This window comes from Coregonus clupeaformis, chromosome 7 (assembly GCF_020615455.1).
Source record: "Coregonus clupeaformis isolate EN_2021a chromosome 7, ASM2061545v1, whole genome shotgun sequence".
NCBI classification, from domain to species: domain Eukaryota; kingdom Metazoa; phylum Chordata; class Actinopteri; order Salmoniformes; family Salmonidae; genus Coregonus; species Coregonus clupeaformis.
In genome coordinates this window covers 23861973-23888558 of record NC_059198.1, presented here as the reverse complement: position 1 = coordinate 23888558, position 26586 = coordinate 23861973, and the positions used below count along the sequence as shown (strand labels likewise).

The following is a 26586-nucleotide window of genomic DNA, read 5'->3' as shown; positions in this document are numbered from 1 at the left end:
GCCAGGGAAGTCTCATGGTAGGGTTGGGTATGCAAAACGGGTCTATTTTGAGCACCCTTTTTCCCCTGAATGTTTTGGGATTGTGGTCCACCGCTACCATGAGCAAACATGTTTGGAAGGTTCAAATCTAACGGGGTGCAGTCAGAAAGTGATTGAATTCATACGACCCGTCAATGATTTATTCGTTTGGTAGGCAATATTTTAGCAGTGTATGCCATGGGGGACATTTTCTGCTCGTGATTACGAGTCCATATTTTTTTTGTAAGCACAGACAGACATTTAGATGTACATTCTATGTCAGAAAATGTGAGGCTAAGTTTATGTAGGATTTTGTTGTCAAATAGTTTGGTAAGAGTCATTATACATTACAGTTATGTCCCATAGTAAACGTTGCACTAGGCTTACAGCATTTACATTTATAGAGTTTGCTCTGAGCAATGTTTCCCTCTAGTGGGCACATTTCGATGACAGCGCCGCGGTTGTTATGGAAAAGCGTTTCCCCCGAGAGCTGGTGTTGGGACAGAAAGCAGCTGATCGGTTTCAGTCGGGCTGAGAACACAGATACGAGCTCGTGCTGCTGTCAGACTGAATTAACTCCACAGGTAAGGAACGAGACAGCAACATGCCTTGTTTTTCATCTCCAATATATTTGAAAGTCGACATTTGAGTTACGCAAAGCAAACTTTTACCGGGGCTGAATGAGGACAGGTAAGTGAGCTGTGTTAATTAACGTTAGCAGGCTAGCGTGGATGCTAGCTAACTGGGTTGTTAATTAATTGGCATGACACGCATTACAAAATGTTAATGACAAACAGATTGCTGTCACGGATGGAGCAGCCATTTTTTATGTTAGAAGGTTATGATAAGCGACATTAGAAAAGTGTGATGATAAACAACTACAATTTATTCAGCAACTAGCTACAGAGTTATGTGACCGGAATATAATATAGTCTATTTTTGACTGAATTAGTACGCTAGCTAGCCTGGGTTACCTGGCTGTAGACTGCTAATATCTACACAGTGAAGCTGAATGTACTTAACGTTACTATTCAAGGCTTGTACATGTATTGGTCAGTCATCAGACATAGCTACATGTCCTGTTCTTTTTGATGGACAACGTCTTAGATGATTTTAGACAGCCTACTGAAAAATACAAGGAAACTCTTTCATGAATTGAACACTTTAACAACTATGTTGATAGCTCATCATTCAGTGCCTGCTCAGTGTTATGAATCAATATGGTGCAGAACTGTTGTTATTTTGTGTGTCCAGGGGCCTGTTGCACAAAACTAGGATAAGGGATTAAGCCAGGATATCTTGGTGATCCTGGCTCAATTGATCCGTAATCCGGTTGCACTAAAGATGGATAGGGGGCAGGAGGATATGTTATGGTATAAATTACCATGGAGATTTATTCTGTGGAGCTAGCCTGCTCCAGACCAGGCTAAATTCCAGGATCTATTTAATCTCATCCCTAATGTCAGTCAGCAGTCACCACAAATGGAAACCAATAGTTATTTCACTGCTCACTATACATTGTTATCACATATAACTAGACCCACTGTCATTATTTAAACGTTTGTGATCATTAATTTCAATGATTTTGGATAAAAAATGATTTTTAGATGATGTTGCTATCATTAGATAATTTACAGTTTCCCATAGACTATAAGGCTATATATAAAATGATAGAATATTAGGGCCACAGAGGGGAAAAAAACACAAGTCATAATATTGTAACCAGTTGTTTTAAAGGAGGACAGTTGTTAAAATGACAGATGTGGGGCATTTCGTGAAATTGTACTTCAGTATGGTTTCATAAACAAAGACATGCTGATGTGCCAGAATATTAAGTATCACATTGTCATAAGTATCAAAACTGTAAAAACAATATGTAGCTGTTCTGCAGAAAGAACCAGCCTCATAAATTTATGACTTTATCCTTTTCTTCAGTGTGGCCCTAGTACTCTGTCATATAAACAAATACACATTCCATATGAATATAAAAACACAATGTGTAACATTATGTTCCTTTATTGAATAAGGACAAAACAAAGCAGGTAAACCATCAGCTCCTTTCGAAACTGAAGTCACAGTGACTCTACAAGATGGAAAGCACAGAATCCAAGCATATTATACAAAATGATACATACACATTCAAAGGTCTGTATATAACACACCCTGCATGTCTGCACACTAAAATAAATGCAGGACAAATCCATACACATCAACTGAACAGACAAATGAATGGATGCAGTAGCCTCCCTGCAGCCTTGTATTACACACAGTATACCGCACAAACATCATAAGAGGCCAAATTCGTAAAAAAACTAACCCAAAAAACCCAAATTCCTCTGCCACCGCAGGACATATTTAACCAAAATTGAAAGCACACATACTAACTAAAATAATTCAACACATATTGGTCCCTCAGCAGCCGACCACTGTCGTCATCAGGGAAGATTGCCGGATTGTCCCAGTCCATGGCTGGTGGCACTCTGGGGGCCCTCTCCTTCCTCAGGCAGGCCACATTGTGGAGGACAGCACAAGCCACAGTAATATCACATGCCCTAACAGGGCTGACCCTTAATTTGTGAAGGCAGTGAAAGCGTGCCTTCAGGAGGCCAAAGGTCATTTCAACTCTGGCCCTGGTCCTGGCATGGGCATGGTTGTAGGCCTGCTGTGCTTCCTGGGGGTCTGTGAAAGGTGTCAGGAGAAAAGGCTGGCAGCCATACCCCCTGTCTCCCAGCAACACACCAGAGAATTCACCTGTCAACACAAAATCTCATCATTACTACCTCATAAACACAGTGATATTCTTGACACAGCCATGATGGTTATAAATAGGGGTTGTGTGGCTTACCTTGTGATAGGCACTGATAGATTTCAGAGGCCCGAAAGATTCTGGAGTCATGGACTGAGCCAGGCCATTTTGCCACAACATTGCTGATCACACAGTCAGCATTGCAGACCATCTGAAATCATAAGATGAGGAATATTACACCAATCAATGCACATCACTGGCAATGCAGAGTGTTCGTCAATGGACAATATCAAAAAGTTATGTTCACCTGAACATTAATGCTGTGAAAGGATTTCCTATTCACAAAATCGGCCTCATGGGCACCTGAGGGGGCTTTTATCCTTATGTGTGTGCAGTCCACTGCACCAATGACATTGGGGAAACCTGTCACACAAAGTAATGAGTATCCTACTATGTGTTAACAGTTGTCCTGTAATTTGTAGATCCTCTTACCTGCAATCCTATAGAACTCCTCTTTGATGTCACAGAGTCTTCTGTGGCCAGGGAAGGAGATGAAGACATCTGCTAATGCTTTGATAGCCAGACACACACTCCTTATTGTGCGGCAAATTGTGGCCTTGTTCAGCTGATCTGCATCCCCCACTGAGTACAGGAAGGCTCCACTAGCAAAAAAGCGCAAGGCCACACAAACCATTTGCTCCACACTCAGTGCATGGCTCCGTGCAGTGCGGTGCTTAATCCTGGGACCCAGTAGTCTGCATAGATACCTGATGCCATCTGCAGAAAACCTGTATCTTTCATATAGATGGTCATCAGGGAAGGCCAGTGGGTCCAACCGGTCCCTGAAGACCCTTTCTCGCCTGAAGGCTCTCCTCAGCACAAGTGCTTCTTCATCCACCACATCTCGCACGAATGGGCATGCCATTGTCAGAGCAGAAAGGAACACACAATTTTGGGCCTTCATATAGGCTAGTGGCCACACCTGGTGCTGGGGGGTGGGCAAAAGAGGGCGATGCCTTATAACGATGACTTGGTTGTACTGATTGCTGGGAAAATAAAAAAACCTTAGAAAGATGCCACCGTCCTGTGTGCTCACAATAAGAGCTCATATGTCATGGCTCACTTGACTTTACGAGAATATACCTAATTTTTATTTTGAGCTGTGTCATCTTCTTGGAGCTGGGGGAGGAAAGAAAAATAATGATTAATACATTTGTGTTACAGTTAGCATACAGTGTACATTGAAGGCATATCTCACCTCCCTCTCAAGTTTTTTTATTTCAAGGTCCAGTTTCCTAATTGTCCTCTTTTTTATTTCGGACTCCAGTGCAAGATTTTCCATCTTTTTTTTGTATCCCATGTAGAGATGGAAGGACATACCTTGAATGAAGCGGGTGGCATCTTGGGAGGAACCTATGCTCGTCTCTTTCCCCCAGGGATCCCCTCTAAGACGGGCCTGCCTTTATTTAGCTCCAAGGCCATGTCCTCTGCTGGGGTAAGGTCAGCCTTTGGTGACCCACCACCCGTGCCTTGTCTGTGGGTATTCTTTTTCACTGCTAAAACAGTACAGACAATGTGTGAGCAGGCACCTTCTGGGTACAATATATGCTTGTGCTTTGTTAAATATTAGTCAGGGACCATACCATTCTGCAGAATGTTCTTGTATTTGATTTTGACCTGCTGCCATGTCCGTTTTGGCCCGTTCATGTTTAATCTACACACACACACACACACACACATTTAATGGAGTCACACTGCAAAAATTACTTGGTATTTTTGTCTTGTTTTCAGTAAAAATATCAAAAAATTTATCATAGCTTTATACAGTGTGATGGAGTTACTTTACACAATTTCACTCATATCTGCAGTGCATTTCAATTAAAAAATTTAACCGTTTCATAATTACAGTACAACTGCATTTTTGGAGATGTGAATTAAATATTTGAATTGTAATTGTGATGTTTCAGCGGAGCGGTGAGTGTGTAATTGTGCACTACTTACGCATTCAGGCGGTCTGCAATACTTTGCCACGCTTTTTCTCTTTGCTTTATCACTGTGGCGGTGTTGCCTTTCTTCTTAATTATATCTTTTACCTCCTCGTATGCCTCCATGAGGATTTGTGCTTCCGACGGGGGAAAAGTACGCGGCTCTAGTTGCCATGGTAAATCAGTTAATCTGTGATCTGTGGCGGGGTCTATTTGAGTGAGCCGTGAGCGCGCACCTATCCAGGATTGGTTTCACCTGGCTTAATGAATCCGTGTCTGCTCATCCTGGCTTGGTCTTTGTGCAACCAATTAAGCCTGGACGCACATGTTTTGGCTTCATTGAGCTCAGCTGAGTCATTTATCCCGGATGTCTTAATTCTACTTTTGTGCAACAGGCCCCAGGACCAACAGGATAGCAGCCCTAGAGTTTATGTTATAAGAATGACACTGCCTTATGAATGACCCTTCACTAAGGGCCGTGTTGCATTTTATTTGTTTACTTGCATTTTATTTGTTTTCATTAAGAATCAGTCAATGAAAGAGAGGAAGCAAGCAGGTCCCATTTCTTATTGTACTTAGAGATATCTATAAGTTACAACTAGGGCTGGCACAATTAATCGTGTAATAGACAATTATGGACAATAACCGTGGATTAAAAAAATAATCGTTTTAATACACGTTCATTTTAGGAGAAGGGGGATTCAACTTTATATTCAACTAGATATAATTTACCCAATAGCAGTTTTTCATTTTTACATGAAGTGGGTAAAGTTGGTAGTCATTTTACGAGCAGAACGGCACCATTGGGAGAAGCTTCATTTCAAAAAGTTCCAAGCAGTCAAAATCATTAGTTTTTTAGACCGGGGTGTCACCAAAGCGGTGTTGTATTAATTAGGTTTGTGTAGGTATTTGTCAGATGCATTACAAGAAAGAAAAAAAAATGAGTCGTCAGGCAATGTTGGTTCTTCGTGTCCTATAAGGCTGCTTTAATCAGATCTCAAACCCATTTTGAGATTCACGTTGTCTCACCAAATACTTAGGCCTATTGGTTATTAAGTAATCCCTTTGTTTGGCCTATAACAGTCCTTTTGCATACCTTACTCTGTAGGCCTTACACTGTAACTCATTTATGCACAAATGGTTTTTATGATTTGTAGGCAAATTAAGTCATTTGCTTTTACCACACCAAACAAATATGAATGTGTGAGTATTCATAGTGAGGGCCAGTCACTGAGTGATTTGTTCCACAGAACCACCCTGTCTAGGCTGAGTCAATGACTCATTGACGGTGGCTGTCCTGTACTGACCAAACTCAAAGTACACTGATGATACATGAAGAACACAGGTGACCAAACTAGGCCGCCCAGAAGCCTATAACCTGAGAAATTAAGCTAATTGATTGCATAAGAATCATATAATATTCAATAAATATCGTACCTAACATCTGATTTGGACCAAACTTTTTTCTAACAATGAGTTAGACATGAGGAATCCAAAGAAATTGTCAAAAGCCACCCACGGACCCCCCTACACCCCACGGCAATCCCACCCCAACAACGAGTAGTATCAGTTATCTGTGTCTGACCAGTAGTATGGAGCTGCGGCTCAGAGTATTGTTTCTCCATCCTATGTAATGTATTCTCAGGGATTCATATTTTTGATTTTTTTTCCCTGTTCAGAGAAATTAGTCATTGAAGTTGTTAGGTTTATGTCCCATCCTACATCCTGATATTACCAGGTTCTGACTAGAGAATGACCGATTTTGATTTTTTAGGGCCGATACCGATTTTTGGGGTCAAGGAGGAGATCGACGATATTTAATATCATTACATTTGAACATTTTGATGACATAATTTCCCAGAGACAGCCATGTATGCATTAATGCATCCATTTTTAAGTAAAACAATACATTTATGACTTTGTTTTTACCAATCTAACTACATAACAACATAATGGTCATAATTTGTGCCACAAATGCTAAAAAGTTATCATTTGAAACAGTGGCCAGGTAAACAAAACCAAAGCATGATTTGCTGTCATACCTTGTCCATAAACTGCTTACAGGGTAAGGAAACCAATGTAATTTCGTCATTTAGGTGAACTATCCCTTTAACATTGAGGGGGGGGGTCTTTAAAATATTTTGACAATTTCTTTGGATTCCTCGTGTCTTAATCATTGTTAGAAAAAAGTTGGGTCCAAATCGGATGTTAGGTACTATATTATGTTTCTAACTACAGAAATGATTGCAGAACAATCTGAGATGGTGAGTGTCATGGCTTACTGAAATGACATGGAACGACCCACCTGGTAGAGTGTACAGTCCTGCCAGTGACGCCTCGATCACACCGACAGCGTCATTGCATTTTGGTACACCAGAAGTACATTCATTTCCAATGGAACGCTGCATTTGCCTTGCAGCATTGCATTGCAGAGGCAGTTGCAGTGTGTTCTGTGTGGTGCATACGTTGGATTTATCAAACGTGTATATTCATCAAACTGTATGTGTAGACGGCTTGATAGGAATGGTAGCAGAAGGTGATTGTTGAACTTATGTTACACACATATCCAAATGATGCTGCGTACCATTTTTTGCGCAATGACACTGTAGGTGTGATCGAGGCGTGATGCCCAACCTGATACATAACATTCCTATCCAGATTTTAATATACTGAACAAAAATATAAACGCAACATGCAACAATTTCAAAGATTTTACTGAGTTACACGTCATAGAAGGAAATCAGTCAATTGAAATAAATTAATTTAGCTCTAATCTATGAATTTCGCATGACTGGGCAGGGGCGCAGCCATGGGTGGGCCTGGGAGGGCATAGGCCCACCCACTTGAAAAATGGGACCAACACTTTACATGTTGCGTTTATATTTTTGTTCTGTATGGTTAGGGTGATGTGTGAAAAGTTCAGTAGGCCTACCCAGTGGTATGCGTATTAAAAAGGTATGATAAACTGTAATCTGATTGCTGCCAGAGTACAGTTTGTGTTACTATCTATTGAAATATGCCTCGTTGCCCACATTAACTGAGATAGAGGAGAGAGCGTCCCTCCCAGTCAGTAAATTATCCCTGATTTCATTTACATTTTACATTTTAGTCATTTAGCAGACGCTCTTATCCAGAGCGACATACAGTTAGTGAGTGCATACATCTTTCCTCCTCTGCTATCGACTGTGTTAATAGCCACTCAGCCCTCACACACACTCACCTTTCAAACCAAGGTGTTTCTTCCACTAACTTTAGCATCCCGCCAACTTTATGCCGACTTGTCTTTATAGATGAAAGGTATTGCCGGTGACAAAGCCTCTACTTTTATTTCCGCCAGCCGACCTAGTCGAGATTGCGGTAAAGTTCTGCCTACGGCTTAGTATTAACTGTAGCCGTAATGCATAGGTGACATAGATGCACACGGCGAAATAGGGCTTAACGTGACCATGCCCCTGAGCAGGGTACATCCGCAGGGTACTCTCGTTACTCCCATGTTAAATGGCCGACTTTACTCATTTTTTATTTTACCTTTTATTTAACTAGGCAAGTCAGTTAAGAACAAATTCTTATTTACAATGACGGCCTACACCGGCCAAACCCGGACGACGCTGGGCCATAACCCGACAACGGCTGTATTCTTTTTTTTTATCAATCAATAAACATTTTGGATATGCTCGGTTGGTCATTTTTAACATACTTCCATGTCGTCTTAGTCAACAAACCACATCATACCTAAAAACACTTTCATTCTAAATTTAAAAATGTTAGCATTAACAGATAGAATGTTGCATGGAATGTACATTACGATTGTCAGCCAAAGAGACGATTCCAACAGACTTTCTTAACTAGCTAGCTAACCCTGCTTTTAAGAAGCCGAAAGGCTGTTGAGTACCGTTTAGTTTGAAAAATAGTTGGAGAAAAATACCACCAAATTAAGTTTAATCAACTTAGACAAATCTCATGGTTTCAGGCTATTACGCCGCGATGATGATGGAAAGCTGTGGGCTCCGGTTACTCAATACATTATGTGTGGTATTCGAAGCAGTTCATCACCGGTAAGTCGCTAACACTTGTTTGTCTCTAACTAGCTATGTGTATTGCATAAAGCTTGCTAGTTAGCTTGTAGTAAGGACTAGTGAGCTGTATCCATCCAAATAACAGCTATAATATTCCTGGAGATTCCACCAAGTAGGTGTAGTTATCGCCATAGTAGGCTACTTTGGGCCATTTGGTAGGATTGTCTCCCCAGTTGAAAGGACGTATAGGCAAGCCAACAAGAATCACATGGGAGTAACAGGAGTACCCTACGGCTGTACCCTACTTGGGGGCGTGGTCACGTTAAGCCACGCACTATGCTCTTAAGCTCGTGATGGTTACTAGGCAGCACCCGTTACTACCATTTCATTGTAGTTCTAAACTTTGCAAGGCATGTCACTTCACCCATGTCTTCGCATAGCCCACCACATGCATTGTTTTCTTAACCACAACTGGATGAAACCATAAATAATGACTGTGTTAATAAGTATCACTGAATGACTAAAATATTGGAATAAACTAGGCTAATGCCATTGAAAGCATCAAATCGTTGCTTACTGAAACTCCCAAAGTCATCCAATTGTTATAATACATTTGAAGCAATAGCCTCAATGTAAGACCCTACTCCTGCTCCCTAACAAAGCAGAGTCAGGGTAGGAAAGAGATTAAACATGGATTTAAAAAAGCATGGGCTTGCCTTGGGCTTGGTTTCAAAATATAACTTTTTTTATATGACAGTGGTTTCACATGTTCCTGTGACGCATGTTGTGTGGGAAATATTATTTGTATTTTAGTCTGTTATATTCCATTATATTCTTAGCCTACAATAAAATGTGTGTGTTGACTGTGATCAGGGTAAGTGTGTCTTGTCTGTTTAATGAACAAAATAACTATTGATTTCATGTGCATGGCGCAGCTCAGTGCCTTTGGAAAGTATTCAGACCCCTTGACTTTTTCCACATTTGTTACGTTACAGCCTTATTCTAAAATGTATTACATACATTTTTTTCCTTGTCAATCTACACACAATACCCCATAATGACAAAGCGAAAACAGGTTTTTAGAACGTTTTTTGCAAATGTATTACAAATAAGATACTACATTTACATAAGTATTCAGACCCTTTGCTATGAGACTTGAAATTCAGCTCCGGTGCATCCTGTTTCAATTGATCATCTTTGAGATGTTTCTTCAACTTGATTGGGGTCACCTGTGGTAAATTCAATTGATTGGACATGATTTGGAAAGGCACACACCTGTCTATATAAGGTCCCACAGTTGACTGTGCATGTCAGAGCAAAAACCAAGCCATGAGGTCGAAGGAATTGTCCGTAGAGCTCCGAGACAGGATTGTGTCGAGGAAGCCACTCCCAAGTAAAAGGCACATGACAGCCCGCTTGGAGTTTGCCAAAAGGATATAGAGGACTCTGACCATGAGAAACAAGATTCTCTGGTCTGATGATACCAAGATTGAACTCATTCGCCTGAATGGCAAGCGTCACATCTGGAGCAAACCTGGCACCATCCCTACGGTGAAGCGCATGGTGGTGGCAGCATCATGCTGTGGGGATGTTTTTCAGCGGCAGGGACTGGGAGACTAATCAGGATTGAGGGAAAGCTGAACGGAGCAAAGTACAGAGAGATCCTTGATGAAAACCTGCTCCAGATCGCTCAGTACCTCAGACTGGGGCGAAGGTTCACCTTCCAACAGGACAACAACCCTAAGCACACAGCCAAGACAACGCATGAGTGGCTTTGGGACAAGTCTCTGAATGTCTTTGAGTGGCCCAGCCAGAGCTCGGACTTGAACCTGATCGAACATCTCTGGAGAGACCTGAAAATGGCTGTGCACCAACGCTCCCCATCCAACCTGACAGAGCATGAGAGGATCTGCAGAGAAGAATGGGAGAAACTCCCTAAATACAGGTGTGCCAAGCTTGTAGTGTCATACCCAAGAAGACTCAAGGCTGTAATCGCTGCCACAGGTGCTTCAACAAAGTACTGAGTAAAGGGTCTGAATACTTATGTAAATGTGATATTTAATTTAGGAATTTTTATACATTTGCTAAAAAAAATTAACCTCCTTTTTGCTTTGTCATTATAGGGTATTGTGTGTAGATTGATGAGGGGGAAAAAAACAATTTAATCAATTTTAGAATAAGGCTGTAACATAACAAAATGTGGAAAAATTCAAGGGGTCTGAATACTTTCCGAATGCACTGTATATGTGACCAACCACCTCGATTCAGTCTTATATAGCAACATTTGAAATGGTGTTATTTTACATTAGATAAAAGTAGAGACTCAGAGCTAGATGGTATATCATACACTACAGTTGAGGAACAATGGGAAAGTAATTATACTTTGAAAGTTGATAAACTTGTAACCCAACCTTTGAGAAAATGGCCCTTGAAGGTTTTGGTACACCTACTAGAGAGCTCTACACCCATTCAGCATCGTTCACACCCTAGTAAGCCTTAGCCCCACCCATCTCTTTAAGGATTCACATGTGAGGCCATGTGATAAACACATGCTATATCAAATAAAATGTTTATTTGTCACATGCACAGGATACAGAAGGTGTAAACGGTACAGTGAAGTGGTTACTTGCATAGTAGCAATATCAAAATTAGAAAGTGTCCAGATAAAAATATTTTATCATTATTAGATTACGCTTACTCGACACACTTGTCTAAATTGATGGGTCATGTGAAGGAAATGCTATAACCACCCCCTTGCCACATCTATGTAAGTGGATGGGTCACTATTGTCTAGACATGTACACATGTTCATGAAATACAATGGATGGCCGTAATCACCCCCAGACACACCTGGCTAATTTGATGGGTCATGTAATAATCCGGCCGAAGTGGAGTCTTTTGTTTAGACATGTAGCTAGCTAAACAATGAACCGGCATAATCCCAACTCATACTACTACCAATACAAACATTGTGATAGCTGTGGTATGAATCTGCAGGTAGCTAACAAATTAGGTTCAATGTTAGCTAGCTAACATTAGGCTATAACTAGCAATGCAAATGGATTTCTGATTTGAATAATATTACTACACAGACGTTTGCTAGCTAACTAACAATACGCTTTAAAAACAACTTTCTGACAAAATTAGAAACTTCTATCTGCAACCAGGTGCTGGGTAGAGAAGGAGTGTGAAGGCGTCAGCATGCTTCAGTTCGGCTGGCGCCTAGCTGAACTCGGCTAGCCGAACTGAAAGTGTCCTCACATACTCCCTTAAAAGACCTTTGCTTGAAAAACAAGAAAAAAGCTGCAATAGTACTGTTTGTCCATTTTGAGACGCCGTATCAAGTATACACTTCCTCAAAATAGTCAGAATTAATCTAAGATAATTCAAGAAATCTGTCATTAATTTTAACATTTTTGCTAAAGAGATCTTAGTCGCGCAATTTGACATCTAACAAAGATGTTTGATGCAGTATTTTTCAATGAAAAAATGTGCATAAAAACGAGTCGTCTCGTTGAATGACAACAAAGATTTTATTGAAGAATCCCTGCTGTTGACCAATCATCAACGAAGGGGTGTAGACTTCAGCTCCGAACTTCGGCTTGCCTCCAGAATTTGTTTTGTGTGCCTGAACAGCTGAAAAAACCCTCACCAAAGTCCAAAACGAACAAAAACTTCACAAAATGTCGTCATAATATATGTACAAACTCTACCAAACTGTTTCGTCTGGGAAGCATGTGGACGCCTTTACAGGGTAGAGAGGAGTGTGCTCTCTGTAAGTTCTCTGAGTTGAGGAGGCACAATGGCTGTTATTGTGCTGAACCTCGCTGTGGGCCACTGGGCCAGTCTGTGCTGGGCTAAAGTACACATACTGATCTGCTTCTGTTCCAGACTTGCTCGCTGTTGGACTGACTGGCTGTGACTTGGTGTGCTTTATGTTTGGCATTTGAACTGCAACAGACAGGAAAGGATGTCCTTCCGTCCTAAAAGCTCACTCTGTGACCCGCTCTATAAAAAACGTCTTCCATCCGCCTCAACCTAAGTGTGTGTACACAAAGGGTCAAAGTTCATCCATAGGCACCTACATTATTCCTGACCCCTGGCAGAGGCCTGAGTTCATATCTATGTTTGGTTATGTAATTCAGCTATCACTTTCAAAATGACTTTTGAGACCCCAGGCACAGTATATTCACAGAAATATGAGCATGAGCTCTTGTTGAGCTCTAGGCCTATTCTACTGGCTATTCAGGGTGAAAGGAGACCCTTTGTGTAGGTCTCATTTGCCATTGTTCAAGTGTGATTATATAGGCTAGGTTTCATGGTCACTAATGGTCTTGAGGTATAGTGGTGGTGTTTATCTCCATGGTGATTGACAGCATTACTGGGAGAACTGTCAGCCAAAGACAATGAGATTAGGCAGGAAGGGGAAGTTTGAGGTTTTGTGATTTAGGGCATCTTTACATACAAAGATGTAGCCTACTGCTACTACATCACATATCACTTCTGTCACACAGACAAGGCTGAACACACTGCAACTGAACAGGCTCACGACTTTCAGCAGTACAGCGATGCACAAAGATGAGTGATGACACGCATAGACATGCATGGAAAGCTATTCAGTTCCAGAGTCCCATGGAGTTGTGTGTTCCTAGTGAGGACGGCCAATGATCTGTGATTCAGAGGACAAACACACACAGAGCAGTAGTTCTCCTCATGTCTGTCTGTGTCTTCATCACTTTTGTTACATGCTGATGAGAGAAGTACATGAAAATATAGGCCTAGCTATTGGCTACAACTGGAGGTGTTGAATAAGACTATTTTCTTACATGCTGATTTGTGCTCTTGTTTTTTTTAAAGCGTTATGATTTGTTTGAAGTGTTTTAGAAGTTCGTTCTTCTGTGCTGATCCTAAAGTAAAGTACCTAAAGGGATTGTGGGGGTCTGGGGGACACTGCCTTTCTCAATTTCTTCCCCAAATCTCCTTAAAGCTGGAATCCTTAATGGTGAAATTGCCACGTCAGTTTGCGATATTACAACAACAAAGAAGTTACTGAAAACAATAAACACTGTTCTTTCATTGCACGCTCAATAGAAGGGCACCATGTAAAAAATTAATTAATAAAAAAACATGCTGCACGATACTCCTCAGCTCTGCAACAATAACGGTGGTGGGGCGGCCCCTACTGCGAACTCCATCTTTAAAGATGCAGTCCGGGATCTTAAGCACAACAAATTCGTAACATATCATACAAAAGGGATGACGTAGTACACAATTGGATGATGTGGTACACCAAAAAACGGGGACCCGTTTTGGCTCGTGAGCACCACTTTTAACACTAGTGGCTAAAATTATACAAAAGTTCTGGAGCATCACTTTAAGAGTCTGTAAATAATGATTATTCTCTTTCTGTGTTCACTGTAGTGGAATAACAAGCCTAGAAGAGTTAGGCTACTTATTGTGCACTGATTACAAGCTGTTCTGTGGAGTGTGGACACACTAGACAGCGACAGCCTATGTGTCATCAGCAGCTGGTGTCTGTCTGTTTATGGCTGCTTGGTCTCTCTCTGTAGCTAGGTTTTGTTCAGTTCTCTGTGATGGGGTATCAAGCAAGGCGTTGCCCTGGCCTCTATATTGCAGTAGAGCCTCATTATATCTGAATAGGAATACCGGTATACTCTGTGCCACTTTGTTAGTGTGTGCGGGTGTGTAGGATAAACATTCTGATTGAATCCAAGGAAATCATTACATTGTGGTCTGGCCACTGATAAAGGAAATGTCATCCTAAATTTAGTTTGAAGTGTCCCTAAAGCAGGTCTATTCATTCAGGACTTGGGAATTACAATTCTGGAAAGATTATGCTGTAGGCCAGTGGTTTTCCAACTTTTTCAGCGGGGACCCCGTTTTTTTCACCACAATTTCTGGGTACACCATTTTTCCCCCCAATAATTACTTGCGACCCCACCCCAAATCTAATGACACAACTTTAAAATCGGTACATTTGGATTTTTACATCAACAAATAACCTTAAATACATTACACGTTCATCTCTTATCAAAATGAAAAGAAATCAATAAATAAATTTACTCAATAAAATTGTATTTTTCAAATGATCTCAATAACGTTTGTATATTGTCTCATAAAATAATCTGTACTCTTAAACATTTTTTATGTTGGCGACCCCACTGCGGTTCGTCGCGACCCCGACTTTGATTACCACTGCTGTAGGCTGTAGTAAGGTCACAACACAGCGTGGTCTCTGTAGTTTCACCATAGGTATACTTGAATGTAGCCCAAAGTGCCATGCATTGTGTTTGTGACGCCCTCTTTCCAGTCTTGTCCATGCTACAAGATCTTTGATGTCTTGTCCCAGCCCTGGTCCCATCTGTTAGGCCTCTGTGACTATGGAGTGGTCTCCGTCTGCGCTGGGCCTGCCCGTAAGCTACTGCTCCCTATCTCCCTGACTGCATCTAGTTGACCTTCCTCTCAGCGACTCACGGGCCAGGCTAAATAATGGATGAGGTGCCTGGAAAGAGCGGCTGGTGTGAGATGTTACTTACCTGGATAAACGGGGAGGGAGGGACAGAGGGCTTGGTGACAGCCAGGAGGGCCACTGCTAGCCTAGCACTTAGCACCCAAACCAGGGTTTAGTACTACATCCTCACTAATAAACACCCTACAACATTCCTTCCTGATCCGTTCTATTACACTAACCAACCACAGAGCGTGCTGTGCTGAAGTTGAGGGGGCATGCACAGGGCAGGCAGGGTGTCAATCATTAATGAAAGGCGTCCCATCTCCGGTTTCCTTGGGAGAGAGAGGAGTGGGAGTGAAGAGAGGAGGGTAAGGTAGCGTACAGCTTCCAGATAACAGGCTTAGGAGGGCAAGTTGTGTACATTACTGTAACAGGTCTCACTCACTCTCTCTCTCACACTCACACTCACACTCTCTCTCCCTCTGTCAGGTATCCTGGCGGGTAGGAGCGTTGGGCCAGTAACCGAAAGGTTGCAGGATTGAATCCCCGAGCTGACAAGGTAAAAATCTGTCGTTCTGCCCCTGAGCGAGGCAGTTAACCCACTGTTCCCTGGGCGCCGATGACGAGGATGTTGATTTTAAGGCAGCCCCCCGCACCTCTCTGATTCAGAGGGGTTGGGTTCAATGTGGAAGACACATTTCAGTTGAATGCATTCAGTTGTCTCCCTTTCTGTTTGCAGGTGTCAGGGGAGTAGAATGTTCTGTATTCTAAGAAGCACAATGGATTCTTGAGACGCCTTGATGCCTGACTCTTCCTGGTTCCTGAAGCCCCACCTGCAGTGGCCTATTACAGGACTAGAAGTGATCCAATCCCCATGCATCCCCCACCTCTGACCAACCCCTGCCCTTACATTCTCTCATACTATTGCACTCTAAAAACAAGCTCTATTGTTCCAAATCTCTGTTTATATTTTATTCTCACATTTAACAATGTGACCTGGCTCCTCTTAGCTGCTGAGTTTGTACACTCTAAGTAACCACCTCACTTCAAGGTTTGCACAACCGCTCTCAGTATGGACTCCCAACCGGGGACTTCTGTGTTGGGTCCACTTCCCAGAGAGTGTAGGCCTAACCATCAATGGTTGCATTGCTGGCACTGACAGGGGCAGAGGCGAAGTAGTGTCACTGTTTTGGTCCCCCTCCCTCCAACCCAGAGGAATAGAGGAAGGAATACAGAGGTGACATGGATTTAAGAACAGAGATGTAGTTCAAAGTAATCTGGATGGATCTGTTCCAGGAGGAGATGTTCCATAAAGATCTAGAATAAGAACCAGTTGGTTCTCAGGTGATTTAATCTCCATTGAAGTTCTTGAATTTCCATACATAAGTCTTTAAAGCATATAGACCCATGGAAGATAAATTAATGCTCTGTTACTCACACAAAGAATACCGACTTGGACTTTTAAACCTTGGAGATGTCTGCCACCTGACCCTCCAGCAGCTTTGATTATTTTTGTGTTCACTTTCAACTGCTAAAACCCAGAACCAGATCAGAACAGTGAAACGGGCGGGGAGGGGAGGTGTAGGAGGTCCGAGGTGGGCGGTGGCGTGGCATGGCGGAGCACAGCGAGCTGCTCGGTGAGATGGCCACGGTTGGGCGTCTGAGTGCCACAGAGCGCCTGAAGCACGCCCAGAAGCGGCGCGCCCAGCAGCTGAAGGGCTGGGCCCAGATGGACAAGGACACGGCCCGCGGCGGGGGCAAGGCCGGCCAGAAAGGGGACAAGAAGAAAGGGCGCACGCGCAGGGTGGTTTTCCCCAACAACATCACCCTGCTGGAGGCTGCAGCCCGTCATGACCTGGAGGAGGGTGAGTCAGTCAGCACACCATTATGGGCCGGTTTCCCGGACACAGATAGTCTAGTCCTGGACTACAAAGCATACTCAATGGAGAATCTCTATTGTGTGTTTTAGACCTGAACTAAGCATAGGCTAATTCATGGTTTTCATGGTTGCTGTTGTTTTAAGTAGCCTAGCATGAATAACACAGTACAACTGCTCTATAAACACAAGGGCAATTCCACAATAACAGAGTGATGCTGAGACTTCGATTTTTCACTTTAAAATGTATGTTGAACAAAAACCAATGATTGCAAAGTTAAACAAACCATACAACTCTATGCACAAGGACTACTTTTAACAATTTCCACAGAAAATTGTACAAAAACACATTTACTTAAAGTGCAGATGAAAAGTTTGTTAACAGAATGACAGTTTGTGCTGCATCACACTGTTATCGTGGAATTGCCCAGAAGTTACAGAGGAAATTATTCATGCATATTTTTTTGAGACATGTCATACGTTTAAACTTATCAGACCAGGCATTTGGTTTCAGTGGTGCTATTGTTTCCACATATGATTATGGCTAATTATAGTGGTGACTCATAACTTAAACTTTTGTGTGCATTGCAAGAGCAGAGGTTATCTGAAGTTAGGATTCATAGCATAGCTTAGTGAATAACGGCCACGCTGTTGTGGTTGTGTTTCTCTGCAGTGAGGGAGCTGCTGAACAGTGGAGTAAGTCCAGATCTGTACAACGAGGATGGACTCACTGCCCTGCACCAGGTGCGCACGCACACACACACACACACACACACACACACACACACACACACACACACACACACACACACACACACACACACACCAGGTACAGACAGACAGTTGTGACCACTCACACCAACAGGTCAGCCTGTGTGTGTGTTGTTTAGTGTCGTCAGTACTGTCTGTGTTGTCTATCTAAAATCATAGTTGATGTAAACACTGTAGAGTGTTCTCTCATTGCTTCTGGGGCTAGACATGTAACTGCTGCTCTGGACCAAGGCTCTTGCTTACATTCCTAGACCTTTGGGGAGGATAGATTTAGTGAGGCTCCCCTTCATAGCACTGCAGTGTTGTTTGGAAAGGTCTATGAACCCAACCAAGAAACAACACTGCTCTCTTTATAAGTCAAAATGACACAGACCCTACATTTACACGCTAGCACACACATACACACACTGTAAACATGAGTGGCACTAGAGAGCACAGTGCTCTCTTTATAAGTACTATAATTATTTATTCCCTCTGGAAAAAGTCAATGTGTTTTACTTAGTAAATGGCTGGAGGCCTGGGCCTATGCAAATTCAGTTTACACTGCAGTTGACTTACTGATACTAGGACACTGTAGGTGTGCATGTATTCATTGGTTTGTCTGTCTGTCTGCTCCCCCTGCAGTGCTGCATTGATGACTTTGTGGAGCTGGTACGGTGTCTGTTGGACGCGGGGGCCAGTGTGAACGCCTGTGACAGTGAGCTGTGGACGCCGCTCCACGCTGCTGCCACCTGTGGACACACAGGCCTGGTGCAGCTCCTGGTGCAGTCGTGAGTCACATTATAAACACTTCAACATGACACACTCTCACTGTACTGTTGGTCGCAGAAATACACACAGTTACAATATACTACTTTACTTAGACTTGTAAAAATAAGTATGAGTAACTAAGTATGAGTTTGCACACGGTCCTCTGGTTGAACTTCCCAAAAATATATTCTTAGCCTTTCTTCACAGACACTATCGTATCATATAAGCATATGGTTACAATTCCAGGACATTCTTATCATTTCCAAGTAGGCTGAAGTACTACAGTAAATTACCACTGCGTGTCAGTGAATATACTGTACCACATCTACATGTGATGGTGATGTATGTGCCACTGGTGTAATGAGTCCCTGACTCCTGATGTAACATTCTCCTTGTCTGTGTCCAGTGGAGCAGAGCTGCTGGCGGTCAACGCTGATGGCAACATGCCCTATGACCTTTGTGAGGACGAGGCCACGCTGGAGCTGCTAGAGATGGTCATGGCAGAGCAGGGTCAGATGGGAACCCAAATCCTCTCTTTCTCCACAACCTTATCCTCTATTTGCATTCCCAACTACTCCCAATCACTCTCTTGCCATGACTACAGCCTTGAGCCTTCATCCTTAGCTACCTAGCCCTTCTCTTGCCAGTTGCGATCGCCACCATAACTCTGTGTTGACTTCCTGTGTACCTGTGCAGGTATAACCCAGGACCGTATAAACCAGTGTCGTGGGGCTAAGGAGATGGAGGTGCTGACGGACCTTCGAGCGCTGGTCCAGAGTGGAGCGGACCTGAACGCTCAGGATGACAACGGGGCCACACTGGTGAGACACTAATCTGGGCCTTGAAGCCAGTTCAACTGCTTTTTAAAAATGTTATCTTCCCCTCTAATCAGGGACTGATTTTAGACCTGGGACAACAGGTGGGTGCAATTAATTATCAGGTAAAACAGAAAACCAGAAGTACACTGGACCTCGTAGGGTAGGATTTTGAATACCCCTGCTGTAAACCTTAAAATACACACTGAAAACACACCTGGCTCGGAAGAACTGTTCAAAAACAGTACTTATAACAGCACTAACACCAGCACTAAGGTTTGAACTTCTAGTCTCATATTATGATCCATATATTCACCTCACCACTGGTATAAAAGGTTGACCAGGTAACAATCTGTCCTCTGTCTCACTTCACATCCAGCTGCACATAGCGGCGGCTAACGGCTACCTGTTGGTGGGGGAGCTGCTTCTGGAGCACCAGGCCAAAGTGGAGGAGAAGGACACAGACGGCTGGACACCACTCCACGCCGCCTCCTGCTGGGGACAGGTCAGTATTGCAGCACTCAGAACAGTTTAGAATGAAGCCACAGCCCCCTTTCTCAACTATCATGCTATACGTTATGCTATGGGCGGCAGGTAGCATAGCGCTTAAGAGCATTGGGCCAGTAACCGAAAGGTCGCTGGTTTGAATCCCTGGCTGACTAGGTGAAAAATCTGTTGATGTGCCCTTGAGCAAGGCACTTAACCCTAATTGCTCCTGCTAAGGATAAGAGCGTCCGCTAAGTGACTAAAATGTAAAATATGCCATGATATGCTAAATGGCTGTATTGCCTCACAGACCTGAACATGCTGGTGTGTCTTGTTTCCCCAGGTCCAGATGGTAGAGCTGCTGGTGGCTCATGGGGCCAGTCTCAACACCAAGTCCGTCCTGGAAGAGACCCCGCTGGGTAAGAACACAACTATCAACCCCCTCAGTTAGAGACTGTGGAGACGTGATGGGCAAAGACAGAAAAGGATTGGACAGTATAGATTAATTTACTGTTGTCTTGGTAACCGCGATCGATAAAAGACAGTACTGTGCAGCCGTCTTCATCGACCTGGCCAAGGCTTTCGACTCCGTCAATCACCGCATTCTTATTGGCAGACTAAATAGCCTTGGTTTATCAAATGACTGCCTCGCCTGGTTCACCAACTACTTCTCAGATAGAGTTCAATGTGTCAAATCGGAGGGCCTGTTGTCTGGACCTCTGGCAGTCTCTATGGGGGTGCCACAGGGTTCAATTCTCGGGCCGACTCTATTCTCTGTGTATATCAATGATGTCGCTCTTGCTGCTGGTGACTCTCAGATCCACCTCTACGCAGACGACACCATTTTGTATACATCTGGCCCTTCATTGGACAATGTTAACAAACCTCCAAACGAGCTTCAATGCCATACAGCACTCCTTCCGTAGCCTCCAACTGCTCTTAAACGCTAGTAAAACTAAATGCATGCTCTTCAATCGAACACTGCTTGCGCCCGCCCGACTAGAATCATTACTCTCGGCGGGTCTGAGTTAGAATATATGGACAACTACAGTGAGGGAAAAAAGTATTTGATCCCCTGCTGATTTTGTACGTTTGCCCACTGACAAATAAATTATCAGTCTATAATTTTAATGGTAGGTTTATTTGAACAGTGACAGACAGAATAACAACAAAAAAATCCAGAAAAACGCATGTCAAAAATTAGGGGTGTAACGATTCGTTTTAACAACGATTCGATTTGTATCACGATTCGTGGTTGTCGATACGATTCAAGGACGATATTGGTTCATTTAGAACGATACGATCCGAAACGATTCAGTGACTTGAAATCGATTCAGTAACCTTTTAGCCAAAAATTCAACCAGTGTGACTGAAATAAATACCTGGATACTGGACAGTGCAGGTGAAGTTTCCTAGATTCCTGTTTCTTGTAAGGACCGCAATGGTGGCTTGATAATTTCTCGCTCGTCGGCTTCTCCTCTGTCGTCCGCCATGCTATGTTTTGTTGTCTTTGCGCCTTTGCGCTGCTGCTGGCGCGGGCGATGACGTCACGGATAGGCAGACTGAATCGAGTAATGTTTAAAGCCTTTATCATTAAAAGTGCTAAGAAAAAACATCCATATGAAGTCTGACGTGCTTAAATCCAATGGGTTATTTCCTAGTATCGATACAATCGATTTATTACATTTTAAAACGATGTTAGATTGATATATGTTGTCCAAAAGGCCAACTCGCCGAGCACAGATCGATGTAGTTGGATCATAGGAATATAAATCGATACATCGATGTAGTAGATGGATCGTTACACCCCTATCAAAAATGTTATAAATTGATTTGCATTTTAATGAGGGAAATAAGTATTTGACCCCCTCTCAATCAGAAAGATTTCTGGCTCCCAGGTATCTTTTATACAGGTAATGAGCTGAGATGAGGAGCACACTCTTAAAGGGAGTGCTCCTAATCTCAGCTTGTTACCTGTATAAAAGACACCTGTCCACAGAAGCAATCAATCAATCAGATTCCAAACTCTCCACCATGGCCAAGACCAAAGAGCTCTCCAAGATGTCAGGGACAAGATTGTAGACCTACACAAGGCTGGAATGGGCTACAAGACCATCGCCAAGCAGCTTGGTGAGAAGGTGACAACAGTTGGTGCGATTATTCGCAAATGGAAGAAACACAAAAGAACTGTCAATCTCCCTCGGCCTGGGGCTCCATGCAAGATCTCACCTCGTGGAGTTGCAATGATCATGAAAATGGTGAGGAATCAGCCCAGAACTACACGGGAGGATCTTGTCAATGATCTCAAGGCAGCTGGGACCATAGTCACCAAGAAAACAATTGGTAACACACTACGCCGTGAAGGACTGAAATCCTGCAGTGCCAGCAAGGTCCCCCTGCTCAAGAAAGTACATATACAGGGCCATCTGAAGTTTGCCAATGAACATCTGAATGATTCAGAGGAGAACTGGGTGAAAGTGTTGTGGTCAGATGAGACCAAAATCGCGCTCTTTGGCATCAACTCAACTCGCCGTGTTTGGAAGAGGAGGAATGCTGCCTATGACCCCAAGAACACCATCCCCACCGTCAAACATGGAGGTGGAAACATTATGCTTTGGGGGTGTTTTTCTGCTAAGGGGACAGGACAACTTCACCGCATCAAAGGGACGATGGACGGGGCCATGTACCGTCAAATCTTGGGTGAGAACCTCTTCCCTCAGCCAGGGTATTGAAAATGGGTCGTGGATGGGTATTCCAGCATGACAATGACCCAAAACACACGGCCAAGGCAGCAAAGGAGTGGCTCAAGAAGAAGCACATTAAGGTCCTGGAGTGGCCTAGCCAGTCTCCAGACCTTAATCCCATAGGAAATCTGTGGCGGGAGCTGAAGGTTCGAGTTGCCAAACGTCAGCCTCAACCTTAATGACATGGAGAAGATCTGCAAAGAGGAGTGGGACAAAATCCCTCCTGAGATGTGTGCAAACCGGGTGGCCAACTACAAGAAACGTCTGACCTCTGTCCCCAGTCCGCCTGGCCTTGCTGCTATTCCAGTTTCAACTGTTCTGCCTGCGGTTACGAAACCCCTACCTGTCCCAGACCTGCTGTTTTCAACTCTTAATGATCGGCTATGAAAAGCCAACTGAGAGACCTGAGCCCTAGGACCATACAGTCGGGACTACCGGCCGTGGTGACTCCTTGCTGTCCCCAGTCCGCCTGGCCTTGCTGCTATTCCAGTTTCAACTGTTCTGCCTGCGGTTATGGAACCCCTACCTGTCCCAGACCTGCTGTTTTCAACTCTTAATGATCGGCTATGAAAAGCCAACTGAGATTTATTCCTGATTATTATTTGACCATGCTTGTCACTTATGAACATTTTTGAACATCTTGGCATGGTTCTGTTATAATCTCCACCCGGCACAGCCAGAAGAGGACTGGCCACCCCTCATAGCCTGGTTCCTCTCTAGGTTTCTTCCTAGGTTTTGGCCTTTCTAGGGAGTTTTTCCTAGCCACCGTGCTTCTACACCTGCATTACTAGCTGTTTGGGGTTTTAGGCTGGGTTTCTGTACAGCACTTCGCGATATTAGCTGATGTAAGAAGGGCTATATAAAATAAAATTGATTGATTGCCAACAAGGGTTTTGCCACCAAGTACTAAGTCATGTTTTGCAGAGGGGTCAAATACTTATTTCCCTCATTAAAATGCAAATCAATGTATAACATTTTTGACATGCGTTTCTCTGGATGTTTTTGTTGTTATTCTGTCTCTCACTGTTCAAATAAACCTACCATTAAAATTATAGACTGATCATGTCTTTGTCAGTGGGCAAACGTACAAAATCAGCAGGGGATCAAATACTTTTTCCCTCACTGTAAACAGTAAGGGAAAAAGTATTTAGCACCAAAAAAGAGAGGCCTGAACAACTATGACAGACAAATTTCCCTCGCTGTACAAATACCTAGGTGTCTGGTTAGACCGTAAACTCTCCTTCCAGACTCACATTAAGCATCTCCAATCCAAAGTTAAATCTAGAATCAGCTTCCTATTTCGCAACAAAGCCTCCTTCACTCATGCTGCCAAACATGCCCTCGTAAAACGGACTATCCTACCGATCCTTGACTTCAGCGATGTCATTTACAAAATAGCCTCCAACACTACTCAGCAAATTGGATGTAGTCTATCACAGTGCCATCCGTTTTGTCACCAAAGCCCCATATACTACCCACCATTGTGACCTGTACGCTCTCGTTGGCTGGCCCTCACTACATATTCGTCGCCAAACCCACTGGCTCCAGGTCATCTATAAATCACTGCTAGGCAAATCCCCGCCTTATCTTAGATCATTGGTCACCATAGCAACACCAACCCGTAGTATGCACTCCAGCAGGTATATCTCACTGGTCATCCCCAAAGCCAACACCTCCTTTGGCCGCCATTCCTTCCAGTTCTCTGCTGCCAATGACTGGAACGAACTGCAAAAATCTCTGAAGCTGGAGACTCTTATCTCCCTCACTAACTTTAAGCATCAGTTGTCAGAGCAGCTTACCGATCACTGCACCTGTACACAGCCCATCTGAAATTAGCCCACCCAACTACCTCATCCCCATATTGTTATTTATTTTGCTCATTTGCACCCCAGTATCTCTATTTGCACATCATCTTCTGCACATCTATCATTCCAGTGTTAATACAAATTGTAATTATTTTGCACTATGGCCTATTTATTGCCTTACCTCCATAACTTACTACATTCACACACACTGTATATAGATTTTCTATTGTGTTATTGACTGTACGTTTTGTTTACCCCATATGTAACTCTGTGTTGTTGTTGTTTTTATCGCACTGCTTTGCTTTATCTTGGCCAGGTCGCAGTTGTAAATGAGAACTTATTCTCAACTGGCTTACCTGGTTAAATAAAGGTGAAATAAATACAAAACTATAATTGTTGTCCAGACACAGTATAAACATGTTTCAGAGGGACTGTAATGCCTGAATGGGGATGTCCTGACTCTGTTGTGTTTTCTGTCCGTGGCAGATGTGTGTGCGGACGAGGAGGTGAGAGCCAAGCTGATGGAGCTGAAGCACAAACACGACGCCATCATGAAGAGTCGAGACCGACAGAAGGGCACCTTGCAGAGACGAGCCTCCAGCACTGGCAGCAGAAGGTGAGAGGGGGAACGAGAGAGAGGATTAGTTCAAGGATTGAGGGGAGAGGATGATGGTTTTGTTTAGACACATGTAAAACCCTCAAGCTACGGTCACTCTCTCCAGCTTGTAGCTGTGTCTACAGTATCTCTCTCTGTCGTCCCCTGTCTGAGCAGTAAGGTGGTGCGGCATGTGAGCGTCAACGAGCGTTCCAGCCTGTACCGGCGGGAGCACCACAAGGAGGCCATGGTGTGGCAGGAGAGAGGCCGGCAGGCCGAGCCGCAGGACGACGACGAGGACAGACAGACGGACAACGAGCTCCACCAGCACACTGCCATGGTGAGTTGTACTGTATTACGCCTGTCATAGCAACAACAGCAGGACAAACTGCTACCATGTTCAGTTAACACTGAGGATATGGTTCAGAATTGATAGGTGAATGTGTCATATTAACTCTCTTGCGCTGGCTTTCTCAGGCTGCAGGTGCCATGTCGAGGGGGGAGGATGACGAGGGAGCGGAGAGGAAGTTCAATCTGGGGAACGGTGGGACGCCCCTGGCCCTGTCGGCGTCAGTCCCAGGAGAGCAGTGGAGCGGAGGCCGGATGGACCGCAGCGCCTCTTACCAGCTGAGCCCTGCCTCAGGGTCCGGGGAGGGGGGGGACAGCATGACCCGGGAGAAATCCCACCAGACACTAGCAGACCTGAAACGCCAGCGGGCAGCAGCCAAGCTCAACAAGTACCTAGCCCCACCCCCACCTCTACCCCCTCCAGAGGAGGAGCCCCCCTCTCCCGCCCCTCTGCAGGAGGTGACCCCCTCCGGAGCCGCCCAGGAGACACCCAGCACAGAGGAGGTGGCCTCCCCCAGCGCTATGTACTTCACCCCAGCCAGTGGGGACCCGCCCCTGCTCAAACTACAAGCCCCAGAGGAGGACACCTCTAACAACACCAAGGAGCCCTGCTGTGGACTCATGTAGGGACACACACACACAAACACTCCCACTGCCTGACTGGAAATTAAAGTGGGTGACGTGTAACACTCAAAATTATTTCAAAACAAAACACTACAGTGACGACCAGATTCATTGCAGTTGGATTTATTATAAGCTTATTAGGTTCCGTTAAGCGCCTACTTCCATCAATGATATGCCATTGAATGTTTGGTCTACACTCCATTTTGGTCAATGCAGTTATATATTCTTGCACAGATTTATTTTCAGCTCTCCTTCCTGAAAAGTCTAAAACAAGATTGATCTAATGGAGAGAATGTAAAACATTTCTAATATATGAGCACTTAACATAAAGCTCCTAACATTCCTCATTGCTCCTCTGTTGAGAAGGGTGTGGCCAGAGCCATATATTTACATACATGGATATTGCTCTACATATGTCTATATTGACCTCATATAGAGACCTTAAGTGGCCAGCTGGTGGCTTCTAAGAGACATTTTACATTTTTAAGTCATTTAGCAGACGCTTTTATCCAGAGCGACTTACAGTTAGTGAGTG

General features: G+C 43.7%; 1 protein-coding gene and 1 long non-coding RNA gene across 2 annotated transcripts; both read left to right on the top strand.

Moving 5' to 3' along the window:
• The first annotated feature begins 103 nt into the window (after window positions 1-103).
• On the top strand, window positions 104-15767 carry LOC121569224. Its single transcript, XR_006001341.2, has 3 exons — window positions 104-189; window positions 452-602; window positions 15727-15767. It is a non-coding gene; the product is annotated as an uncharacterized LOC121569224 (long non-coding RNA).
• On the top strand, window positions 15760-26586 carry LOC121569223 (protein phosphatase 1 regulatory subunit 16A-like). The gene is made up of 11 exons (XM_041880012.2): window positions 15760-15796; window positions 15977-17102; window positions 17787-17857; window positions 18509-18654; window positions 19041-19144; window positions 19331-19455; window positions 19829-19954; window positions 20279-20354; window positions 24971-25100; window positions 25257-25419; window positions 25557-26586. Exons 2-11 carry the CDS (start codon window positions 16850-16852, stop codon window positions 26052-26054), a joined length of 1692 nt encoding a protein of 563 aa, XP_041735946.1. The 5' UTR covers window positions 15760-15796; window positions 15977-16849; the 3' UTR covers window positions 26055-26586.